Source organism: Neoarius graeffei, chromosome 2 (genome assembly GCF_027579695.1).
Source record: "Neoarius graeffei isolate fNeoGra1 chromosome 2, fNeoGra1.pri, whole genome shotgun sequence".
Taxonomy (NCBI): Eukaryota; Metazoa; Chordata; class Actinopteri; order Siluriformes; family Ariidae; genus Neoarius; species Neoarius graeffei.
In genome coordinates this window covers 48,135,652-48,161,776 of record NC_083570.1, presented here as the reverse complement: position 1 = coordinate 48,161,776, position 26,125 = coordinate 48,135,652, and the positions used below count along the sequence as shown (strand labels likewise).

The window sequence follows — 26,125 nt, the reverse complement described above, 5'->3', positions numbered from 1 at the left end:
TCGCAGTTACATTGGTGGCCAGAAGGTGGTGATAGAGACCAATCATCAACCGGTCTCGTTCTTGAACAGCCAGAGGCTGAGAGAGGGAAGAGTTTTGAACAGTCGCATCGCAGCTTGGATGATGGCATTACAGGGCTACGACGTCGAGGTGAAGTACGCCCAGAACCACAAGATGGCGCTTGGCCGAGGCCTGGCGGAATGCCAGCATTGCGACTGCAAGAATAGTCCGGATCAAACCGAACTAACAACCGTACCTGCTCTCCCCTCTGACCACCACTACTATGACGAGAAGGTCTGCAAAGACCTCCCCACCGCTTACATAGATGGATGCTCATTCCATCATGAACGCAAAGTCCAAGCCGGTGTCGGTATCGTATGGGCGAATGGCCCTATACTAGGGAAATATCAACATCGACTCGGGGCTAAGACTAGCCAATATGCGGAGGTAGCAGCCGTGCTCATCGTCCTGCAACAAGCTGCCCGTGAGAACATCAAGCAGTTAGTTCTCTGCTCTGATTCAAACTATGCCAGGCATAGCTTCGTCTCACACTTTCCCTCGTGGAAGGTGAAGGACATGAAAAACGCAAGGGGCAAGGAAGTGAAACACTCCGAACTCTTCCTAGCATGCGATCGACTCGTAACCGAACGGGGAATGTGCGTCTACTGGAAGAAGGTGAAGGGACATCCTCAAGTCCCAGGACCTGACAAAGTCAGTAACAATGAGGCAGATGGCCTCGCCAAAGCGGGAGCCGTAGACAGCCCCCTTTGGGAATTCCAGCCGTCATGGCTTCCCGAGACGCCACGCCATAACGTAACCGCAATTACTCGCCGACAGGCTAGAGCAGGTCAAACTGACGCAGTACCCCAAGCAGGAACAGTGCAACTCGGCCGACTGCCCCAGGACGCCGACCTGGTGTCTATGCAGGAAAGGGATCCCGTGATCCACCAAATCCGTAAGTTCCTTGCGGACCCCGTGGCATCCCCAATTTCCCCACAAGAGTTGCAACAGTCCCGAGACTTAAATCACCTTCACAATCTCAAAAATGGCTTAAAACTCAAGAAAGGACTCCTGGTGTACACACCACGCAACCAGGGACCTCCCCGGTGGGTCGTGCCCACAGATCATAGGGGGGTCATGTTGCAGTATGCTCACGACAGCCCATGCGGGGGCCATAGGAACGCTCAGGCGACCTACCAGACACTCCAAAAGATTGTCTATTGGCCCTTCATGATTCAGGACGTCACCGAGTATGTCAAAGGGTGCTTGATTTGCTGCCAATTCCGACCAGCCCAACCGTTGAACCGCGCCCCACTGCAAAGCAAAGGCATCTCATTCCCCTGGTCTAATCTCCAGATAGACTGGGTCGGACCGGTGCCGAAATCGGCTCGAGGTAATAAGTACCTCCTGACCGTCACTTGCGCGTTCACGAAGTGGGTGGAATGCTTGCCCGCCCCGAACGAAACCGCAGAGACCACCGCTCTCCTTCTTATGAACCATGTGTTCAGCCGTTGGGGTTTGCCCCTATCCATTGATTCTGACCGAGGTACTCATTTCACCGCAGAGGTCATGAGAGTTTTGTGGGAGATGCTCGGAGTCGAGGCAAAATTCCACATCGCGTATCATCCTCAGTCTTCCGGTCAGGTCAAACGCGCCAACCAAACCAAAGATTGGAACATCAAACTCCCTCTGGTGCTGATGGCCATTCAGTCCACTCCTCACCGCACCACCGGAGTCACTCCGTTTGAAATGATGACTGGCTGTGAAATGGTTCTTCCCTTACACCTCCTCTACCGACCAGAGGACCTAAGCGTTGCCACTGCGTACACCGCACACCAGTACGTCACCGCCTTGCAACGCCACTTGCAGGCCACATTTGCGTGGGCCCAGGAACACCTCGAAAAGAGTGCGAAAGGCCAGAAAGCTTACTGCGACAGGAAGGCGACACACCGTGAGTACGAAGTAGGCCACAGAGTCCTATACTTCAATTTCACCAAACCGGTAGGAGTAGCCAGAAAATTCTTACCCCGTTGGTCTGGTCCTTTCAAAATCGTCGGTAAACTGTCCCCCGTCGCCTACCGCATCAAAACTTCGAAGCCCAGCCAGGCGCCTTCGTATAGATGGGTCCATAGCAACCAAATAAAGCTCTTTGAGCAGTCCACACTCCATAGGGGGGTGGATAAACAATAAGTTATAGCCTGCCCAACTTAGTTGCATGCCTCTCAATCCATAAGCATGCATCTATAAGTAACCACCCTTGTTACCACTCAAATCAGAATAACAAACTCCTGTATGTTGCAGAATGGCCCCTCTCTGGATCCTCGGCATCTTCCTAGTCCTGCAGACCACATTGGCCGGTAACATAGTGGAACCAGGTCCGCCGAGCGGCATCGTTCTCCAAGATGCCCCAGGACTGCTCCTCACCAATTGCCGCGTCCACACCCAGCGCGTGTACACCCGCCTCGATCCTTGGGACATGTACCGTAAGCATTTTAGGTTGCCCACACAAACAAACCTCGAAACCGGGCCTGACTCCGAGATTGGGTCCAACATCGAACACGCCAAGCATACCACAGTTCACATGCTCGAACAGTTACAGAAGTTCATAGTCACTGAGGAGGAACTCAGTGGCAAAACACGCCCTAAACGGTTCCTCGGAGGACTACTTACTGCTGCATCCGCCATCGGCTCTCTGTTCTCAATGGGCCTCTCTGCCGTTAACACCGTTAGCCTGACCGCAGTCAAACGAGAAATGAACATTCTTAAGGAAGAAATGCCAGAAATCCAGGGTAGGCTACTAACTCAACAGGAGGAGCTGCAGGGCCTAGGCAAAACCCTGCAGGGAACCATACTAACCGTTAACATGCATTCTACATTAATCAAGAACACAGTACATGCCGTAGACAGGCTAGCGACAATCATGAGAAGCGAAGTCAAGTACGTCCGAGTAATCCGAGACCTAATGCAGGACCTGATGAGAGAAGTAAGTAGCTCTCTCAGCACCCTGAGTGGAGGTAAAATCCCACCATATTTGATACCCCTCAGCATGGTTGACAGCATACTCCGATCTACTACCACGACTAACGTTTACTCATCACAGATTCATCTGGCTTATAGTCTTGGCAGTGCTATTCCCATTTTTGTGAACCCTCAAAACCTAGAAATAGGCTTCATCCTCAATCTCCCCGTTATTGAACGGCAAAACATATACAGAATCAAATCTGTCCTTAATGTAGGTTTCTGGAACAATGACGTACACGTACGTTTGCAGACACCTCCCACCATAGCCTATCACGATGACAACCCCTCTATCTACCTCATCCCTAACTTAGACATGTGCACCTCTACCAAAGATATCCACTGGGTCTGCCCCAGCAATCCCTTTATCCGAGACACCACAGACCATCTCTGTGGATTGACAAAAGTCCCCGATCAGAAGTGTGCAGGCAAATTGTCTATTAAAGATGAAGGAATATTAACTAGAGTAGAAAGAGCTGGTAATCGGTGGCTAATCAACACTCCCCAAACTGAGATTCTGATATCCTATGATCAACATAACACTGCCACTAGAATGAAGATCCCTAACGAAACCTCTCTCCTAAGTGTCCCACTAGGAGCCACTGTTCACGTGGGTGACATCACCCTCCATCACCTTAGCGCTGACCAGTATGAGACTGAGATAGAAATGCCCGATGCCTTCCCAGGTCACGAACTTGAGATAAACTCCACCCTCCAAGCACAACTACTGCTGGAAGGGACCAAAACCATGCAATTCAATCTTAAGCCCACTGGCATCACTACCACTTTCTTGAATAACCGCTCAAACCCCTCGTCCGATCAAGGATCTTTAATAAGCCGAATTGCACTGGGATTTCTAGCTAGCGGTTGGGTTATCACAGTCTTCATAGCCATCACTCTACATAGGTACATACTGACACTACACCACAAACTGGACAAAACGATCTACGAACCTGAGAAATTAGATCGTGGCATTGTCCGATTCTCCATCAGGCCTAAGGCCTCCACTAACTTTCTTGAAGGGTAGGCTTGCTAACACGCTAACTAACCCCTCTTTTCCATTTTCTTTTATGGAGTTTTGATTATTATTATTTTTTTGTTTGCTGTGTGAAATGTTGTATGTAGAAGGTAGTTAAGTAGCCATAGTGTAATTGTTTTCATGTCCAGGTGCCTATGCTTTCATGCCCAAGTGCCTATGCATCTTATGGACTGTATTGAACTGCTGAACTGTGTCTGAAAGACTTTTCACAGAAAGGACCCTTGGAACTACCTCATTGTGGAACTACCTCTTTGTGGAACTACCTCTTTGTGGAACTACCAGGGACCGTGGGTCGCGGACTAAACACCATGTGCCCATAGGGTATCACTCCTTTCAGCACCTATGGCCAAGGGGGGAATGTTGGTAACTTGCCAGCGCCCCCTATAACGATCCCACAATTCCTTGCGCACTCCACCCGGATGTGACGTAAAGTGGAACTGCTTTAACTGTATCGAGAGCGCCTCGATTCATCCTCTCGTGTTCTGGCTACTGGAGTGGTCGGACGGACTGTTGGCACACTCACCTACAGTGTTGAGACTAACCGCTATTGTCTGAGAACAGCCTGTTCAAATTAGTTTCGGCCGAACTTTTGAATGACCCGCTAAGTTTCAGTGATATAGTGGTTTTAATTCTAAACCTTTGCAAAGTTTAACTACAGTTAAGTAGTTTTCCACGCTAAGAGGCATTTGTGGACAGCTTCGCTCCTCTCAGCCTTTTTCTCGTCGACACATCACCGGAGGTTTCTCCCGAAGCACCATGGGCCAGCTAGGCCTCCATCTCCCTGCTTTGTTAGCCGCGGTTGGACGCAACTCGCCGCTAACCTCCTCTCCTCGGACCGCGACCCTCAGCGCAGACATCGGAGAACGAACTTCCATCGCATTGAGTAGGCATTTGGGCAAATTTTAATTTGTAGCTTATTCAGATGGTTGTTAGGGTCATGTTTAAGCTTTGAGCTGTTTAGCATACCCACTCAGACACGGAAGGTGTTTTTTTTTTTTATTGTTTGTTTTGGTTCTGTTTTTTTCTTTGAACTTGTTAGACAGGGTATCTTGCATGATATCTTTCCTTAACTCCATTGCTAGCTTCCCTATCTGATTAGCAGCGCAGCGACAAGTTTGTTATTTTAAGCTCCGAGGCTAGACCGCTACAAGGCCTAGTTCTCTCCACCCAACACCTAGTACACACACACACACACACCCTCCCTCTCTCTCTCTCTCTCTCTCTCCCCCTTGCGTTGAGTTCTTTGCCTAGATAGTCTGTTGGAAATTGTTAAGTACAGTGTTTGGATCTAGCTGTAACGTGGTCAGATTCTCCTTAGCAACTTATTGCTAGCTACCTTAGGGTGATACGCTAGCTGGTAGGCTTGTGTTCTCGACTAGGCCTGCAGGCGCCATATTGCCCGACGCCATTTTGGTACCTCCCTCATTGAGTTACCTGTGATACGACACCTAGGCACTGACCGCCATTTTGTTTAAGCATTGCCAGAGTGGCTAGTCGTTAGCATCTGCCCACAGATACATACACACCTACACACACGCACGCATCGGCTTGCCCTAGTCTCTCTCACACACACACACCTACACACACGCACACAAAAGGGATTCTCTTTTCCTATCTCTTTCTCTCTCTCTTCCCCTCAAATCTATGGTCCAGGTGTAATTGTTCCATTGTTTTGTCTTGTTATTACCTTTGCCCGACGTTGAATGTATTTTGTGAGATTATTATTAGTGAGTAGTAGACAAATAAAAGCTAATCAAATTGAATTACATTTTACTTGTTCCTGTTGTTTATTCACAAGGTCAACTATTTAGAACTCCTTTTTCCTTCAAAATTTAGCTTTTGTATACAACTGGATTTCCCATCTAATGCAGAGCTACCATTAATCTTGAATGTAACCATTCATGGTGAGTATTAAGATTAATAATTTAAGATTTTATGAGACTGATCTTTATTTATAAATTGATTAATTCAATTATCAATTATTACATAATTTATAATTTAATTAATCCCAATTAAACCTACAGGGATCCAGACCACCGCGCCCACCTCCATCGCCGATCACTGATGCTGGAGGTGCCCCAGCTTCCTGCAGCACCAGCAAATCGGCCCAGGCTCTCTCTCTGCACCGGTGTTCCGGAGATCACTCACCTGGGGGGGGGGGGGGGGGGGACAGACAGGAAACTGTAGGGCACCGCAAGTGCGGCGGGCTGGCTGGGGTGGAGCCGGCCCCTGCCTCCATGGTGGGGGAATGGGGCGAGGACGAGGAACAGAAGCGGAGGGGGAGAGAGAGAGAGAGAGATAGGGGAGAAGAGGAGACATGCTGTCCTGCTGTCGGAACAGCCACCAAATGGTCCTCCGCCAGCTCGATGGCCTGATCCAGTGACGCCAGGCGATGGCACTGGACCCACTCCGCTGTTCCTTCAGGATGTCGGGTGATGAACTGTTCCAGCGCCACCAGATCGATGATTCCCTCGGCGTCACGGTTGTCAGCCCTCAGCCACCGCCGGCAGGCGTCCCAGAGTTGCTGGCCAAACGCGAACGGCCGGCCGACCTCCTCCAGGCACAGAGCGTGGAAGTGCTGCCATTGTTGTTCCGGAGTGCGCCCCACACACTGGAGGACAGCCCGGTGAAGGTCGGCGTAAACCAGCCGGCTGTCGGCAGAGACCTGTAGCACGGCCAGCTGCACCTCGCCCATTAGCAGGGGGAGGAGGTGCACCACACGCGGTTCCCCTGGCCAGCCCCACGCCTCTGCTGCCTGCTCAAAGAGCGCAAGGAAGGCCTCGGGGTCGTCGTATGGGCCCATCTTCATTAGGGTGAGGTGGGGAGGGCCTGCAGCGGTGGAGGTGGTAGACCCCGCCAACGTGAGTAGGTGCCGGAACGCCTGACGATCTTCTTGCTGTGCCAACACCAGGGCCTCGAACCTTTGCTCCTGCTCCTTCCGGAGGGTGACCAGCGCCTGGTGCTGGCTCTGTTGGGCCATGGCGAGGGCATGGATCAGGTCTTTGAACGGGGGGACTCCATGGGGCTGTTCTCCTCTGTGCTCCGGTCCCGGGTTTCAGCACCACTGTAGGAATCAGAGCGGGTGGGTGGAGCACAGAGGCACGGCAGGCCAGAACTGAGTTCTCAAAACTCTTTTTATTTGCAGCTTTTCAGCTTTTCACACTCTCCCAGCCACACACGCACGCACACACACAAGTGTTCTGGTTGGGGAGAGAGCTCCCTTCCTCTGCTCTCTCTCTCCTTTTATAGGGCGCGGTCACTGGGGAAGACACACAAACACAGGTTAACTTACATCAGGTGCAGTGATTCTGCCACTTACCTTCCCTGACTCCGCCCTCCATTCACAGACTGACGCTTGACCACGCCCCCACTGCCACAAACATCTCATCTCATCTCATTTCATCTCATCTCATCTCATTATCTCTAGCCGCTTTATCCTTCTACAGGGTCGCAGGCAAGCTGGAGCCCATCCCAGCTGACTACGGGTGAAAGGCGGGGTACACCCTGGACAAGTCGCCAGGTCATCACAGGGCTGACACAAACACAGACAACCATTCACACTCACATTCACACCTACGGTCAATTTAGAGTCACCAGTTAACCTAACCTGCATGTCTTTGGACTGTGGGGGAAACCGGAGCACCCGGAGGAAACCCACGTGGACACGGGGAGAACATGCAAACTCCACACAGAAAGGCCCTCGCCGGCCCCGGGGCTCGAACCCAGGACCTTCTTGCTGTGAGGCGACAGCGCTAACCACTACACCACCGTGCCGCCCTGCCACAAACATATAGAACATATATGGAATTATATGGTAAACAAAAAATGTCTTTATAAAACAAAGTAGATTCAAAGATTCAAAGTTTCAAAGATTTTTTATTGTCAATTCACTATATATTCAGGAGATATAGGAGAATCAAAATGCCGTTTCTCTCTCACCTTACTTGTAAAATCAGATTAAAAAAATCTCATCTCATCTCATCTCATTATCTCTAGCCGCTTTATCCTGTTCTACAGGGTCGCAGGCAAGCTGGAGCCTATCCCAGCTGACTATGGGCGAAAGGTGGGGTACACCCTGGACAAGTCGCCAGGTGATCACTGGGCTGACATATAGATACAGACAACTATTCACACCTACGGTCAATTTAGAGTCACCAGTTAACCTAACCTGCATGTCTTTGGACTGTGGGGGAAACTGGAGCACCCAGAGGAAACCCACGCAGACAACATGCAAACTCCGCACAGAAAGGCCCTCACCGGCCACGGAGCTCGAACCTGGACCTTCTTGCTGTGAGGCGACAGCGCTAACCACTACACCACCGTGCCGCTATATATATATATATATATATATGTGTGTGTGTGTGTGTGTGTGTGTGTGTGTAAAAATGCACTCTAAAATCAAACAGTGTACAAAATAGCAGTAGTGCAAATACAGTACAATATCTGTAATGGAGAAGGTGCTTAGAAGAAGAGTAGCTTATGAGGTGTATATGAACAGTAGTGCAAATGACCAATAGCAGCAGATACAACAGTAATGCAAATGATTGTAGTGTGATGTGCAAACGGATGAGATAGAGTTTCTTGTGTGAATGAATGTGTTACAGACCAGGGGTAGAGGGTAGGTAGTGGACAGAGTTCAGCATCCTGACAGCCTGGTGGATGAAGCTGTTCAGCAGTCTTGTGGAGCGGGCCCGGAGGCTCCGGTACCTTTTTCCTGAGGGCAGGAGGCTGAAGAGTGAGTGTGAAGGGTGGGAAGTGTCACCAGCGATGCTGATGGCTCTGCGAGTGAGACGGGAGTGATAGATGTCCGTAAGGGAGGGCTGAGGGGTACCAATGATCTTGCTGGCCATGTTCACTATGCATTGCAGAGTCTTCCAGCAGGAGGCATTGCAGCCTCCGTACCACGCAGTGATGCAGCCAGTGAGGACACTCTCAATGGCGCCCCTGTAGAAAGAACACATGAAGGGGAGTGGGACTCATGCACTTCTCAGTTTGCAGAGGAAGTAGAGGTGAGTTTGAGCCTTCTTGGCCAGCAATGCGATGGTGTTGGACCAGGAGAGGTCCTCAGTGATGTGCACCCCTAGGAATTTGGTGCTGGTCACCCCCTCCACTGCAGCACTGTTGATGGTCAGAGGGGGATGCTGTGAGTGACCTCTCCTGAAGTCGACTACAATCTCTTTGGTCTTCCCCACATTCAGGAAGAGATTGTTGTCTTTGCTCCACTGGACCAGTTGGCTCACCTCATTCCAGTGGTAGGCTTCATTGTTGTTAGTGATGAGGCCTACCACAGTCATGTCATCTGCAAACTTGATGATGTGGTTGGTGCTGTAGATTGGTACACAGTCATGGGTCAGCAGGGTGAAGAGTAGTGGGCTGAGCACACACCCTTGTGGGGCCCCTGTGCTCAGCATGATGGTCCTGGAGGTGTTACTGCCGACCCGCACGTTCTGTGGCCTCCCTGTAAGAAAGTCCAGCACTCAGTTACAAAGAGAAGTGTTGAGTCCCAAATGTCCGAGTTTTTGTATTAGCTGCTGGGGAATGATTGTGCTGAATGCTGAACTGTAATCCAAGAACAGCATTCACACATCGGTGTTCTTTGAGTCCAGGTGAGTGAGGGCTGGGTGTAGAGGAGCAGAGACAGCATCCTCTATGGACCTGTTTGATCTATATGTAAACTGGAACGGGTCATGAGAGGGAGGGAGTATGTTTCATATTTTTCATTCTTCAAAGTAGCCAGTGTTTACCTTGATGACGCTTTGCACACTATTGGCATTATCTTAAATATCTTCATGAGGTAGTCAACTGGAATGGTTTTTCGTTAACAGGTGTGCCTTGTCAAAAGTTAATTTGTGGCATTTCTTGCCTTCTTAATGAGTTTGAGCTCATCAAACAGTAAATAGTAAATAAACCATGGCCTAAAGGTTAGAGAACCATCTTTGGGACCAAAAGGTAACTGGGTTGATTCCTTGGACCAGCAGGAATGGCTGAAGTGCCCTTGGGCAAGGCACCTAACCCCCAACAGCTGCCTGGGTTACCTAATGCTGTGGGTATGTCAGGGTCTTGTTGTACATTACTCTGGATAATCTGCTAAATGCATGTCATGTAAAACAAATACAATAAATAGCCCTATTCAACAACTAATAATCCATTATGTCAAAAACCACTCAACTAAGTAAAGAGAAATGACAGTCCATCATTACTTTGACATGGTGTCTTTTAATTAATAATAATAATAATAAAGAAAATCTATTGAATTAGAAGGCGTGTCCAAACTCTTGACTGGTACTGTATATCAGATGGTGTTTTGTGTACATAGGTGGAAGTAAGAAGCAGGTTCAAAGGGTTCTCAACAGCGGCTTGTGACAATAGATTTTGGTATCATGGGATGTTATTAACCACACAGCCTCAAACAAAATGAAGTTGAGAGGTTATCACACATGATTTAGGCTATAGTTCATTGTCAAATTAATTTTTAGAATAACCCCACATTAGGTCATTCAGATGCAACTACATACCATTATACAGTATACAGTCTACCAGCTCGAATTAAGCCATTTTAGATGCATCTTTGTTTCACTGTGTTGGAGGAAAACATTTCCAACAAAAATTTCCAGCCTAACTCAAAAACCACACAAAATACCTGAAACAAAACATTGGGCATTGTGCATACTTGTTTCATAAGCATTTCTGATCAATGGACATTATCCACTCCATTAACTTCCTTTTCCCTCTCCCAATGTTTACAATATATTTTACAATAGAAATGGTTCTGTACATCATAGACACACTGTCTGCTCTTTCACTTGGCTATTTGTGAGTGAGAAAAGTGAGTGTGGGGGCCTCTGGCCCAATGGGCCTCTTTTTGCGCTTGTGGCAGTTCTTATTTATTTATTTATTTATTTATTTATTTTTACCACTAGGTGCAATAATAAGTCTAAAGCTAAATGGGGAAGTGAGCATGATGCCTTGTGATTGTGCAATATCTAGAAACGTGAGCATATTAACAGAACATTGGCTTGTATCTGTCATATAGGGGTGCTTTTCTACATCATTGGTCACTCAAAAGAGGTAATTGGTAATTAAACTGAATTTAAAATATATAGAGTGGTGAATAAAAATTGACATTTGTTAAAAGGCCGATATACTGTAAATGGTGGACTTATGGTGCCTATATGGATAAGCCACCACTGAAATTTGTCCTCTTTATACACTAATGTTATCATGCTATAAATAGTTACCCATGTCATTGTAGATGCTGTGTGTTGAGTATTGTTAAAAAAGTAGCAAAAAACAGGTCATGTCTCACAGATTTGATGGAGAGAGTGCTGGATGAAGAGTACCTCATAGAGCAGGTTTGTGTCCTCCACCGATCTCTGAATTAAGGGGTTCACCAATTCTGGAGTTCCTCTCTTCACTCTAAAGGCAGATGGGTACAGTACTGAGGAGGAGAAGATCATAAGTCAGTGCATGTTCAGGGTACCACATTTTCTTTCTTCTCTTTCAACCGTGATACACCTCAAACCTGAACACTTAAACCATCTGCTGCAAGCGGATAGAATAGCTGCAGGGAATATATAACAGCTTGTGGTTGGCGGCAACCAGGTTTTACTAGGATCTTCTCCCAGGTCACAACATGCTTCTCATGTTTCGCAGATGAGTCCACTACAAAGATTTCAAAGCAAACAGGCATCTGTGTGGCAGGCTCCCAAGCACTGTGTCTGCTCCTCATCAAATGCATAGGCACTGATGTTCCCACAGCTTTAAATACTAGAACATACATAGTTATATACTGATTCTGAATAGTTTCCTACTCCACACATAAGTGCACTAAATACTGTGTGATGTAATGCCTTCTCCACCCTATGTCATGTGTTATACTGTATATCCAATAGTGAGCCATTTATGATATTTTTTTCTGTCAACTGAACAATTGACAATCAAAATATCATTTCCAAACTCTGGCATTAAAGACAGTTATTTGCAAACCAGGCTGGTGGCTATTCATTTTCACTATAAAGTCTAAACCTTTGTACTTATTCTCCATTTCTCCTTTATTGATATTCATGACTGTTTGAGCCCATTATGTAATATCAAATCAGGTCTTTTTATATTAATATATTAGTTACACTACTTTCAAAGGAAGATTGACGGCAATGCTAAAACACTGCTTGAGTTTGAATTCCAGAAATTGTTCCACTTCAGTGATTTAGTATCAGTGAATGAAATATGAAACTTAGAAATACTTAGTACAAGCTAATTATGCTTGTTTTGAGCATTCTTGCAGACACAAACTTGTATTTCACATTCTTTACTTGTAACTATGATTCAGACCCATTCTTCACTGCTCTTCCTTGCAACAGTGGTAGGGAGTCATGAAATAAAGGGCACTCACCCTGCAAATCTCTTAAAGTCACAGGCATCATTTTCATGGCTGTTGACACTTTTTATACTTTTTAATGTAAACTGTAGAATTTTATTATGAAATAAGCAAGCAAGATAATTTTATTTGCAAGCCAAGACCTCTTTAATTTCTCCTGAATTTCATCTTGGCCATCCACAGGTGAAGGTTATAACATGCTTTCTCCAAGACACCTGAAGCCAACCAACCACATCTTTTTAAAGGGCATTTAAACTGCTGCATCACTTGGAGAAAAGCATTTTCCACCGCCTTCTGCATACATGAGCTCACAGACACCCACGATTGGCTAGTAAGCCACCCCTCCCTCTCATGGCCAGTTTTGCTTTTTTGCTGTGGTGTCAAGATTAAAACCTGCCCTCTCCAGACAATTGAGTGAATGCTTTTTCTGTTGCACCACTTGGAAGTCCCAAGACCTCAGTATTAAAAGGTCCTATATGAGTAAAGATTGAATGGCAAAGATTGAATAACCTTATAATACTAATGATGCCAATAATGAGTTCTGCCTCACATGAAATAAGAGTATAAGTACATAGCAAAGCATAATATATAACACTTTGAAATGATGGTCACTGACTCCTGGTTCTTAAGTCCTGCGTAAGTAGTTTTTAATTTGGGTTTTAAAGTACAGGATGAAGGATTACTGATGAATATGAGGTCTTTGGCAAGAACAGGAGATTGTCTTCACACAAAATTTCCATTCAGAGTTTAATATCCAGCAAGTGAATCTGGGACTTACCAGGGCTTTTAGCCAAATGTCATATTCAGGCCAGCTCATTAAAACTACTTGGAAGACTAACCCAATAAAGGCATTCAGTGAAGACACTGACACTGCAGACTGCAACCTGCATCCTTGCAGTGATATGGACAGAAAGCAGTATTCTGTATGATGTAATAATATATCATGCTACATATAGAGATAGTCAATCTAGAGCCAGTAAATCTCAGCTCATAATATGACCGGGGATCTGGACAGAAAAGGTTCAGCTGCATTTTTGTGAGCAGCAACATACAGTGTTGAATGAAGTCAAATTTTTACTGTTGTCACAAAAATACAGTGAATATGAAACAATGATTTACATCAACTACTTAAAGGACCAATGTCCAAAAACTACAGTTTCTGCAGTAGCAGAATTAAGGCCCCCCCATCTTTAAAGATAAAAGACATCAAAATCTGATCAAAATCAGATTATTTGTTGTTAACAAATGGTGAATTATTTTGGAATTTTGTGGAACCAAACATTGCAGCAATATCAATGGTTGTAAGAAAAACACACCATTATCTTTCAAGTGCAACTGAACATTTTAAGTGCAATAAATATGAATGACTATTCTGTGCAATACCCTATCCTACACTTATATTGTGTAATACTTTATACTACACATATGTTTACACCTGTGTATATATAATTATTTATTTATTTGATATCTCACTGCAACCTAGCACATGCATCTTTGGACTTTCTACTTTATTTCTTCTGACATTTGAAAAAAAATATTCAAATAGGTCTTTATTTGTATCCTTTATTTTATATCTTTTGGCCTACCCTTTGTTCTGATGGCATCTACTGGCTTGCTCCAAATGATATCTCATTGTAAGTGTACAGTTCCATAAAAGTATATGTGGCAGCGGGGGCGTGGTCAAGCGCCGGTCTGTGACAGGAGGGCGGAGTCAGGGAAGGTAAGTGGCAGAATCACTTCACCTGAGAGCAATTAACCTGTGTTTGTGTGTCTTCCCAGCAACCACGGCCTATATAAGGAGAGAGAGAGCAGAGGAAGTGAGCTCTCTCCTGCACCAGATGACTTGTGTGTGTGTGTCTGGGTGACTGGGAGTGTGTGTGTGTTTGACTGAAAAGTAACACAATAAATAGTTTTTGGAACTCAGTTCTGTCCTGCTGTACTTCTGTGCTCCACCCACTCGCTCTGACCTTCTACAGTGGTGCTGAAACCCAGGAGATCTGGAGCACAGCAGCCTCACAGCCCCATGGAGTCCTCCCCGTTTGCTGAACTGGTCCATGCCCTTGCCACGGCCCAGGAAAGCCAGCACCAGGCGCTACTCACCCTCCGAAAGGAGCAAGAAGAGCGGTTCGAGGCCCTGGTGTTGGCCCAACAAGAAGATCGACAGGCGTTCCAGCACCTCCTCGCGTCAGCGGGGTCCACCAGCGCTCCTACCGCGGGCCCGTCTCCCCTCACTGTCACCAAGATGGGCCCGCAGGATGACCCCGAGGCGTTCATCACGCTCTTTGAGCAAGTCGCCGAAGCCTTGGGGTGGCCGATGGAGCAGCGCGCGGCGCGCCTCCTCCCCCTGCTCACGGGAGAAGCACAGCTGGCCGCGCTACAGCTCCCCGCCGACCGCTGGCTGGCCTACGCGGACCTCCGCCGGGCCGTCCTCCAGCGCGTGGGGCGCACTCCAGAACAGCAGCGCCAGCGCTTCCGCGCGCTGCGCTTGGAGGAAGTCGGCCGGCCGTTCGCGTTTGGCCAGCAGCTCCGGGACACCTGCTGGCGGTGGCTGAGGGCCAACAACCGCGACGCCGAAGGAATCCTCGACCAGGTGGCGCTGGAACAGTTCGTCGCTCGCTTGCCAGCAGGAACTGCGGAGTGGGTCCGGTGCCACCGCCCGGCGTCGCTGGATCAGGCAGTCGAGCTGGCGGAGGACCATTTGGCGGCTGTCCTGGCGGCAGGACGGCAGAGGGCATCTTCTCTTCTCTCCTCTTCTCTCTCTCTCTCTCCCCCTCCTCCTGTGTCCCGTCCTCGTCCCATTCCCCCACCGCGGAGGCGGGGGCCGGCCCCACCCCAGCCGGCCCACCACACCTGCGCTGCCCTCCCGTTTCTCCCTTCTGTGTCTGTCTCTCCCCCACCTCAGGTGAGTGAACCCCAGATCACCGGTGCAGAGGGAAAGCCCGGGCCGGTTGGCTGGCGCTGCAGGGAGCCGGGCCACCTTCAACAGCAGTGCACAGCAATGGAAGTGGGTGTGGTGGTTCGGATTCCCATTGGGCATTGGGGGGAGCACAAGGGGTGAAGCACTGGGGGGAGCACAAGGGGTGAAGGTGTTATGTGTGCACGGGGATGTTCACCGCTACCCTTTGGTGTCGGTCCACGTTATTTTCAGAGGGGAAAAATTTATAGTGAAGGCGGCGGTTAATCCTCGCCTTACCCACTCTTTAATTTTGGGGACTGATTGGCCGGGATTTCGGGGTTTAATGATGCGCCTAGTAGAGAGTGGGTCCTGCCAGTTGACAGGGGGAGGTCCCGGTGTCGCTTTGGCGGGAGCAGCTGTCACAGAGCCGTCTACGTCATCTCCGCGTCAGAGTGAGGAGCCGCCGGCCCCTCCTCTCTCTATTGGGGAATCCCTCGCGGATTTCCCATTAGAGCAGTCGCGAGACGAGACTCTGCGGCATGCGTTTGACCAAGTGAGAGTAATCGATGGTCAAACGCTCCCGCTGAACGCCACCCCGTCCTTCCCCTACTTCGCGATTATGGAGGATAGATTATACCGAGTGACGCAGGACACTCAAAGTAAAGAGCGAGTCACGCAGCTTTTGATTCCAAAGAGCTGCCGGGAATTGGTATTCCAGGCGGCTCACTTTAATCCCATGGCTGGACACTTAGGGCAGGATAAAACACTAGCCCGAATAATGGCCCAGTTCTATTGGCCGGGGATTCGCGGCGATGTCCGTAGATGGTGTACGGCATGCCGCGAATGCCAGTTAGTAAATCCAGCGGCCATTCCAAAAGCGCCTTTGCACCCTCTACCGTTAATCGAGACCCCGTTTGAGAGAATTGTGATGGATCTCGTCGGGCCATTAGATCGGTCAGCATGAGGGTACCGCTTTATATTAGTTCTGGTGGACTATGCAACGCAATACCCAGAAGCAGTGCCTCTGCACAATATCTCAGCACGCAGTATTGCAGAGGCACTCTTCCATGTCATCTCCCGAGTTGGAATCCCGAAAGAGATTCTGACTGACACTACGGCACTACGTTTATGTCACGAACACTGCGCGAACTGTATGGGTTATTGGGGATTAAGCCAATCCGCACCAGCGTATATCACCCACAAATGGATGGTTTAGTGGAACGGTTCGACCGCACCCTCAAAAATATTATTAAGAAATTCGTAAGTGAGGACGCACGTAATTGGGATAAGTGGCTCGAACCCTTGCTGTTCTCAGTGTGAGAGGTCCCCCAAGCCTCCACGGGGTTCTCCCCGTTCGAATTATTATATGGGCGTAAGCTGCGCGGCATCCTGGACGTGCTGCGGGAAAATTGGGAGGAACGACCTTCACAAAGTAAGAACGAAATTCAGTACGTTATGGACCTGCGTGCAAAACTCCACACGCTCACCCACCTAACTCAGGAGAATTTGCGGCAGGCCCAGGAACGGCAAGCCCGCCTGTACAACAAGGGTACGTGCCTTAGAGAGTTCACTCCGGGAGATAAGGTACTCGTACTGTTGCCCACGTCGAGCTCCAAATTGATCCCCAAGTGGCAAGGGCCCTTTGAGGTCACACGGCGAGTCGGGGATGTCGACTACGAGGTGAGGCGAACAGACAGGGGTGGGGCGCTACAGATCTACCACCTCAATCTGCTGAAACTCTGGAACGAGGAGGTCCCCGTGGCATTGGTGTCGGTAGTTCTGGAGAAGGCGGAGCTGGGGCCGGAGGTTCAAAAAGGGACACTGGCATCACGTATCTCTCCGGTCCCCTGTGGAGACCACCTCTCCCCGACCCAACTCACGGAGGTCGCCCAGTTGCAGGCCGAGTTTTTGGATGTGTTCTCGCCCCTGCCTGGTCGCACTAACCTCATAGAACACCACATAGAGATGCCCCCGGGGGTGGTAGTGCGTAGCCGCCCTTACAGGCTACCCGAACACAAAAAAAAGTGGTTCGGGAAGAACTTCAGGCCATGCTCGAAATGGGCATCGTCGAGGAGTCCCACAGTGACTGGAGCAGCCCGGTGGTCTTGGTTCCCAAGGCCGATGGCTCGGTCCGGTTCTGTGTGGACTATAGAAAAGTCAACGCGGTGCCTAAATTCAACGCGTACCCAATGCCTCGTATTGATGAGCTGCTCGATCAACTAGGCACGGCTCACTTTTACTCGACACTGGATTTGACGAAGGGATATTGGCAGATCCCCTTGACTCCATTATCCCGGGAGAAAACGGCCTTTTCCACACCATTCGGCTTACACCAGTTCGTCACACTTCTGTTTGGGCTGTTTGGGGCGCCCGCTACGTTTCAGCGACTGATGGACAGGGTCCTCCGGCCCCACGCCACCTATGCGGCCGCGTATTTAGATGATATTATCATTTATAGTAATGACTGGCAGCGGCACCTGCAACACTTGAGGGCCGTCTTTAGGTCACTGAGGCGGGCGGGACTCACTGCCAACCCAAAGAAGTGTGCGATTGGGCGGGTGGAAGTACGGTATCTGGGCTTCCACTTGGGCAACGGGCAGGTGCGTCCCCAAATTAATAAGACAGCAGCGATTGCGGCCTGCCCGAGGCCCAAGACCAAAAAGGGGGTGAGACAGTTCCTGGGGCTGGCTGGCTACTATCGTAGGTTTATCCCTAATTATTCGGACGTCACCAGCCCGCTGACTGACCTCACTAAAAAGGGGGCGCCAGATCCGGCCCAGTGGACAGAGCAGTGTCAGCGGGCTTTCTCTGAGGTAAAGGCTGCACTGTGTGGGGGGCCACTTTTACACTCCCCTGACTTCTCTCTCCCTTTTACGTTACAGACAGATGAGTCGGACAGAGGGCTGGGGGCCATTTTGTCCCAGCAGGTGGAGGGGGAGGACCGCCCGGTCCTGTACATCAGTCGGAAGCTGTCAGTGCGTGAGGGGCGCTACAGCACGATTGAGGAGTGCCTGGTGATCAAGTGGGCGGTCCTCGCCCTCCGTTACTACCTGCTGGGGCACGCTTTCACCCTCTGTTCGGACCACGCGCCCCTCCAGTGGCTCCACCGCATGAAGGATGCCAACGCGTGGATCACCCGTTGGTATCTGGCACTCCAACCCTTCAACTTCAAGGTGGTCCACAGGCTGGGGGCGCAGATGGTCGTGGCGGACTTCCTCTCCCGTCGGGGGGGGGGGGGGGGGGGGGAGTCGGCTGCAGGCCGGACGGGCGCCCGGCCTGAGTCGAGCGGTGGGGGTATGTGGCAGCGGGGGCGTGGTCAAACGCCGGTCTGTGACAGGAGGACGGAGTCAGGGAAGGTAAGTGGCAGAATCACTTCACCTGAGAGCAATTAACCTGTGTTTGTGTGTCTTCCCAGCAACCACACCCTATATAAGGAGAGAGAGAGCAGAGGAAGTGAGCTTTCTCCTGCACCAGACAACTTGTGTGTGTGTGTGTGTCTGGGTGACTGGGAGTGTGTGTGTGTGTGTTTGACTGAAAAGTAACACAATAAATAGTTTTTGGAACTCAGTTCTGTCCTGCCGTACTTCTGTGCTCCACCCACCTGCTCTGACCTTCTACAGTATATATTACACAGACACAAGTGTTTTACTGGGAAATATGCCACTCGTATTTTTCATATGAGCTACATCTGGGACATGGAGAACTACAACCATGACATATTTCCCAATATGTCACTCGTGAGGAAATCAATGAATTTGTCATGCTCCGCCCCGGACATCCACTCCGGAGATTATGGTTCTCCCATGTCAGCGCCGATCTGGATCCGGGACGGGAATTCCATCCTGCCTGCTTCCATGTTCAGCGAGTGCTCACCTGAACTCACTTCCTGGTTTTCACCACTGCATATTTAAAGGCCGTTCTCAGACTCTGACTTTGCCAGAACATCTCGTTTGCTACTCTAGCCGTTTCTGTGCCTCTTTTGTGTCTCATGGTTTTTTGCTCTAGCTATTTTTCTGGTTCATGTTTTTTTTTGCACTAAGCGGTTTTTCTTGTTCATGGTTTTTTGCACTAGCATTTTTGTCTTTGCCTGTCTCATGTTTTTGTCAAATTTTTTGTCTCTTTACCTGGACTATTTTTGCCATTTATTTTTTGTCCTGTTTACCTTTTTGCCACACCCTTTTTCCCCCCCTGGATTAAATCACCTTATTTATTGGATTACTGCCTTTGTTCTGCTTTTGGATCCTTATCTCACTACACCTCAATCACCCATAACAGTACGTTCTGGCCAACATGGATCCAGCAGAACTCACCCATCTGAGAACACCCATCCAGCAACAAGGGATTCTCCTCAGGACCCACCAGCAAGACCTCCAACAGATTACCCAGAACCTTGCCACCCTGTCCAACTCACGCAACCTCCTCACCACACAGATGCAGCACTATCAAGCCATGCCTACCCCTGCCCAGCCGTCTCCAACTTCAGCTCCGGCCACTGCTTTTCTCCGCGAGCCGAGACTCCCAGCGCCTCAGCCCTATGATAGAGAGCCAGGTACTTGGAGCTCGTTCTTATCTCAATGCTCATTGATCATGGAGCTGCAACCTCTGACCTTCCCCACAGAATGCTCCCGGGTGGCATATATCACCACGCTCCTCACCGGCAAGGCCAGGGAGCGGGGGACAGCAGTCTGGGATGCCGACGCTCCCTTTTGCTCCTGTTTCAAAGATTCCTCCGAAGAGATGAGGCGAACTTTCAACTGTTTTCTGTCCGGCCAGGAGGTGGCTAAGGAACTTATGGAGCTGCGGCAGGGGTACCGGTCTACCTCAGACTACGCCATCGAGTTCCCGACACTGGCGGCATCGTTCGGTTGGAACGAGAGTGCCCTGGTCGACGTGTTCTTGCATGGCTTGTCTGACACCATTAAGGATGAGCTGGTATTGCGGGAACTGCCATCGGACCTCTCCAGTCTCATGGACCTCACCAACTGCATCGACGCCCGGATCCAGCAATGGAGGAGAGAGAAGACCCGCCCCAGCTTCACCTCCTCTCCACCTCCCACTTCGTCTGTCGAACCCATGCAGGTAGACTGGGTACAGGTGTCAGCAGAGGAACGACAATGCCGGCAGAGCACAGGTTACTGCTTCTACTGCGGTCATTGAGGACACATCTGCCAAGCCTGCTCGTTAAAAGGATGAGCCCACCAGTGAATCGAGGGGCGCTGGTGGGCAATGCTCGGAACCAGCCCCCAGCTGGTCATCTGTTACTTCCTGTCATCATCATCCACAACAACCAGCATCACCATCTCCAGGCCCTCATCGGCTCAGGGGTGGACAGGAACCTGATCTGCTCCGCCACCGCCAAGCGTCTGAAAATCCCACTACTCACCCTCGATGTCCCTCTCACTGTCCTGACACTCAATGGCACCGGCTTGACCAGCATCACCCACCTTACCACCCTGCTCACCCTGAGGATTTCCAGTAACCACTCAGAAACCATCCAACTCCACATCATGAACGACCCCCACGTACCCATCATCCTAGGATTACCCTGGTTAACTCAGCACAATCCCCACCTTAACTGGGCCGACAACACCATCCTAGGCTGGAGCCATTCCTGCCTAGCTACCTGCCTGAACTCTGCTCTGCCTCCTGCCAAACCACCTCAGCCTTCAGCCAGCGAGTTTCCCGACCTCTCTCACGTGCCTCCGGACTATCTGGACTTAAGACTTGTGTTCAGCAAGACCCAAGGAGTGTCCCTCCCTCCTCACAGACCCTATGACTGTGGAATCAACCTCTTGCCCGGGATGGCGCCACCCAAAGGGTGACTCTACTCTCTCCTGCCGAAAGGCAAGCCATGGAAAAGTACATCTCTGAGTCTCTGGCAGCTGGGATCATCCGCCCTTCCTCCTCCCCAGCAGGGGTGGGATTCTTCTTCGTGGAAAAGAAGGACAAGTTGCTCTGCCCCTGCATTGACTATCAAGGTCTCAATGCCATCACGGTCAAGAACCGCTACCCACTACTGCTCATGACCATGGCCTTTGAACTACTCCAGGGAGCCAAGATATTTACTAAGTTGGATTTATGCAATGCCTACCATCTCATGAGGATCAGGGAGGGGGATGAGTGGAAGACGGCCTTTAACACCACCAGAGGCCAGTACGAGTACCTCGTGGTCCCTTTCAGCCCGACCAACGCACCCACAGTCTTCCAGGCACTCGTCAACGATGTCTTAAATGACTTTCCTAACATCTTCATCTTTGTGTACCTGGATGACATCCTGATCTTCTCTTGCTCCCTGGAGGAACATCGGGGTCACATCCGGCAGGTCCTCCAGCGCTTGCTAGAGAATAAATTGTCCAGGTGGAGAAAAGCAAATTCCACCAGAGCTCTGTCTTGTTTCTGGGGTTCATTATCTCCCCAGCTAGGATACAGAGGGACCCCCTCAAGCTTGAGACAGTCGCTGACTGGCCTACCCCATCCTCGCGACGACAGTTCCAGCATTTCCTGGGGTTTGCCAATTTCTACAGGCGCTTCATCCGCGACTTCAGCACGGTGGCCGGACCTCTCATGGCACTGACCTCAATTAAGACCCCATTCAAGTGGGGGGAAGAAGCAGAGAAAGCCTTCTCCATGCTCAAGTGCAAGTTCACCACAGCACCCAGTCTCACCATACCCAATCTGACCAAACAGTTCATTGTGGAGATCGACACTTCCGAGTCCAGGGTCGGAGCCATTCTCTCCCAGAGGGCCAACGATAACAAGGTCCACCCCTGCTCCTTCTTCTCTTGCTGGCTGTCCCCTGCTGAACGAAATTACGACATCGGCAAAAGAGAGCTGTTGGCCATCAAGCTAGCCTTGGAGGAGTGGAGGCACCGGCTTGAGGGGTCGGATCTCCCCTTCCTTGTCTGGACCGACCACAAAAAGCTAGAATACCTCAAATCCACCAAACACCTTAATTCACGGCAAGCCCGATGGTCTCTCTTTTTCTCCCAGTTCCGATTCACATTCTCCTACTGCCCAGGCTCCAAGAATGGTAAACCCGACACCCTGTCCAGGATATTCTCTGCCCACCTGGAGGAGTCTAGTATGCCCAAAACCATCCTCCCTCCATGCTGTCTGGTGGGGGCCGCCCTACTTGAGGTAGAGACATTAGTGCAGAAGGCCCTGGAGCAGGACCCCAGAGAAGGTAACTCAAACAACATACCACCTAACCATCTGTTTGTTCCCTGTTCTGTGCAAACCCAGGTGCTGCAGTGGGGTCATGGCTCCAAGTTGGCTCGTCACCCAAGAGCTGCTCAAACCCTGGCGCTCATCCAACAACACTTCTGGTGGCCCTCCATCAAGGAAGATGTCCAGGAGTTCGTGGCAGCCTGCGACACATGTGCCCAGAACAAGACAGCCAATCGACCCCCTGCTGGCTTGCTAAGACCGCTCCTGACTCCTCACCGACCCTGGTCTCACATCGCCCTAGACTTCGTCACAGGACTCCCCAACTCAGGTGGCAACACATGCATCCTCACAGTTATTGACTGTTTCTCCAAGACAGTCCATTACATCCCTCTGCCCAAGCTTCCTACAGCTAAAGAAACTGCTGAATTACTCATCCTTCACATTTTACACCTACATGGACTCCCCACTGACATCGTCTCTGACCGGGGTCCTCAGTTCCCTGTGCAGTTCTGGAGGGCCTTCTGCAAACTCATTGGGGCCACCTGTAGTCTCTCCTCAGGTTTTCATCCTCAAACCAATGGCCAGGCAGAAGGGGCCAATCAGGCTTTGGAGGTTGCACTCAGGTGCATGGCGTCCAGGGATGCCAGTTCTTGGAGTAAGTACCTACCCTGGATCGAGTATGCTCATAACACTCTTCCTTCATTTGCAACAGGTCTCTCGCCCTTCCAGTGTTCCCTAGGTTACCAACCACCACTCTTCCCCAACCAAGAGGAAGAGGTCAAAGTACCCTCAGCCCAGACCTTCATACGCTGCTGCAGGAGGACGTGGGCATTGGCCCGGAGAAGACCCATTCGCTCCGCCCTAGCATCCAAGAGGCAGGCTGACAAATGCCGCTCTAAGGCACCCACCTATCAGGTGGGGCAGTGAGTCATGCTCTCCACGCATCATCTGCCACTCAGAACCGTCTCCCGTAAGCTGTCCCCCAGATATCTAGGACCCTTTCTCATCAGCAAGGTAATCAATCCATGTTCCGTCAGAGTGGCATTACCACTCACCATGCGATGTATTCACCCCACTTTCCACATGTCACAGCTTAAACCTCTGGTCTCTATTTATTTGTGATTTAGGTGGATCATTTACCCTATCATTCTTTTTTCACAAAAAAAAAAACATTTGTAGGAGAAACTAAAAGCAGATAGAGTAGATAAACACACATTGTCCAATCAAAGGACAGATGACAGAAGTGTAAGTTCAGTGTTTTTTTTTTGTTTGAATGAAGGGGTTACAACTTTTTCATTTACTGTACATTACAGACTTGAAACATTTGAAAAAAATATCCATCGATGAGAAGTAATTAAGTAATATCACAAAAGATTTGGTTGAAGATAATCACAGTCGTGCTGATATTCAGTACAACAACACAACCTTGAGTGTGGTATTGCTTTTACACAACAGTTCTATAAACAAGAAATTAATATAGAGTAAGTGACATTTCAGACCCAGTATTGCCAAATGTTCTGTTTATTTTTACTCTGTAGCAAAAATAGATCCAGAAGATACCACACTCACATTATAGCCCATTGGCTAGCTAACTCACGTTGATTTATACTACATTTATGTTAAAGGTGCTTTCAGCAAAATTGGCTTCCCTTCTTCTGTTTCTTCTAAATCTGACAAGCTTTCATTTTTAAAAAAAGTTATATTCCTGAAAACTATTGATTGCCATGTCTGCTGATGTCACTAACTTTACTATAGCATTTGTTTTGAAATAGGAGGTGGAGATTTACCTGCCAAACACAGATGAGCGGAGTGAAACACACACTGAAACGTTAGTGCCATTATGTGAAATATCAGTGCTCTTGAAACGTTACTTGACCAATCAAATTAGTGGAAAGGAACTAACTGTTGTATAATGAGTGTTATATAATGGATCGCTCTGCCCTTATTATCGAGCTACTGATATTAGATTTCAGCCCTCCTATATAATAAAACTACTATGCAACAATAAGTGCAACAATAATATATACAGGGCAGAATGTATTATGTTGAGAGCAATATTGGTACATTCACAATGCATTTGTAAATCTTTATTGGTGTGTCTATACTTCTAGTCTAAACCCTTATAACCTGAAAAAAAGTATTTGCAGTTCTTTTTATACATCTACCAATTCTATAACATTTCTGCAATGAATCTGTGTCTCTAAGTAGATATGCATGTTCATTTCCAGTTTCGAGCCACAGACACAGCAGTGGTGCTTTCCACTGCAATTAAAACAGGACACTGCTTTGTTTTATTTATTACTTGTATAGATATTTTTAACAATTGCATAAAATTAAGTGGTGTTCCACACGTCGAACCCTTCCTACCAGACACGGGAGATTAGATTGGCTCAGTACTCTTTGGATGTGTTTATGTGGGATTTTGGTGCGTATATGGAAGCAGTTTGGATTCCACAGAAGCAGCAAGACTTCTTTTTTTTTTTTTTAATGTGAGCCTGGATCCAGGTATATCAGAACAATTCAAAGGTCTGGTCATGATGAAAGAAAAGAAGAGAATGGGGGGGGGGGGGGGGGGGGGGGGCAGTAGGAGCCAGAAGCAGATGTTTTCACAGCTGATTAAAATCAACACTGATTTGTTTCATTTCAGAGTTTCAAAATGAAATCCCTATGAAATCATTTCCTGTCGACATGATCTACTTTTAATGTGTTGGATGGTCAGACAAAATAAAGTTCATGCTCACACATGTATAATGGCACACAAATAGTTAAATCATTCTGTAGTCACAGTATGATTTTCTGTGTTAGTCTTATACTTTGTTTCTTCTGTTGTTAGTATTTGTATTAAATCTGTTTATTTGTATTTACCTTTCCTCCAGTGCAGTGCAGCAGAGACAGACATATTGCAGAGGATCATGAACAAAATCATGAGGCCCAAGGTGGTCTCCATACTCTCGTTTGTCTCTAAGCTTTTCTCTTACTATCACTAACACAGAGCACTTGGGCCTGGACCCAGACAATCAAAACTGTAATGCCTGCACATCTCTCTCTCTCTCTCTCTCTCTCTCTCTCTCTCTCTTACACACACACACACCACACACACACACACACCAAACTGCTAACTCCATCCTCCTCCTCCTTACTTAATCTCTCCTCCTCTTCCCCCCATCTGTATGCCCCTCTGACAGAGAAATTAATATTGTGTAGACAGCAGATGGAGGGTGACATTCATCTTGAAGTTATCATGACTTTGGGATGGTCTGATTACTTTTCTAACTGACTGACAAGGCACATCAAAACAATTAACTCCAGGTCATTTTTTACTTCTTCAGCCTTATTACATGTACATTTATCCAAAGTGAAAGCCAAGTACACAAACAGGTGATCTTGCTCAAGAGCCAAAGAATCTTCCAACATCGAAACCTCTGAGCTATCCCACTGCCCCTTTATCCATTTCAAGATTATAATAAAATGCAGTAAAGACCAAAATGTGGTTTCAATTTTTCATTATCATTTTTGAAATTATTTTACCTTCAACACATCAGTGGCTACAGTAGCATTCTCCTATTGAGTAACTCCACTTACCGGCCAGAGTCACTACAACAAATATAATATGAACATTAGTTAGATTCC

The 26,125-nt window shown here is 48.7% G+C and overlaps 1 protein-coding gene across 1 annotated transcript in view; it reads right to left on the bottom strand.

Annotated features, from left to right (window-relative positions):
* LOC132872866 (protein FAM180A) overlaps positions 1 to 25,547 on the bottom strand; it is a 64,302-nt gene extending 38,755 nt beyond the window's left edge. Inside the window, exons 1-2 of the mRNA XM_060907981.1 lie at positions 25,361 to 25,547; positions 11,396 to 11,493 (exon numbers count right to left, since the gene is read on the bottom strand). Coding sequence (XP_060763964.1) covers positions 11,396 to 11,493; positions 25,361 to 25,442 — 180 coding nt within the window. The 5' untranslated portion in view covers positions 25,443 to 25,547. The remainder of the gene's footprint in view (positions 1 to 11,395; positions 11,494 to 25,360) is intronic.
* Positions 25,548 to 26,125: the final 578 nt, after the last annotated feature.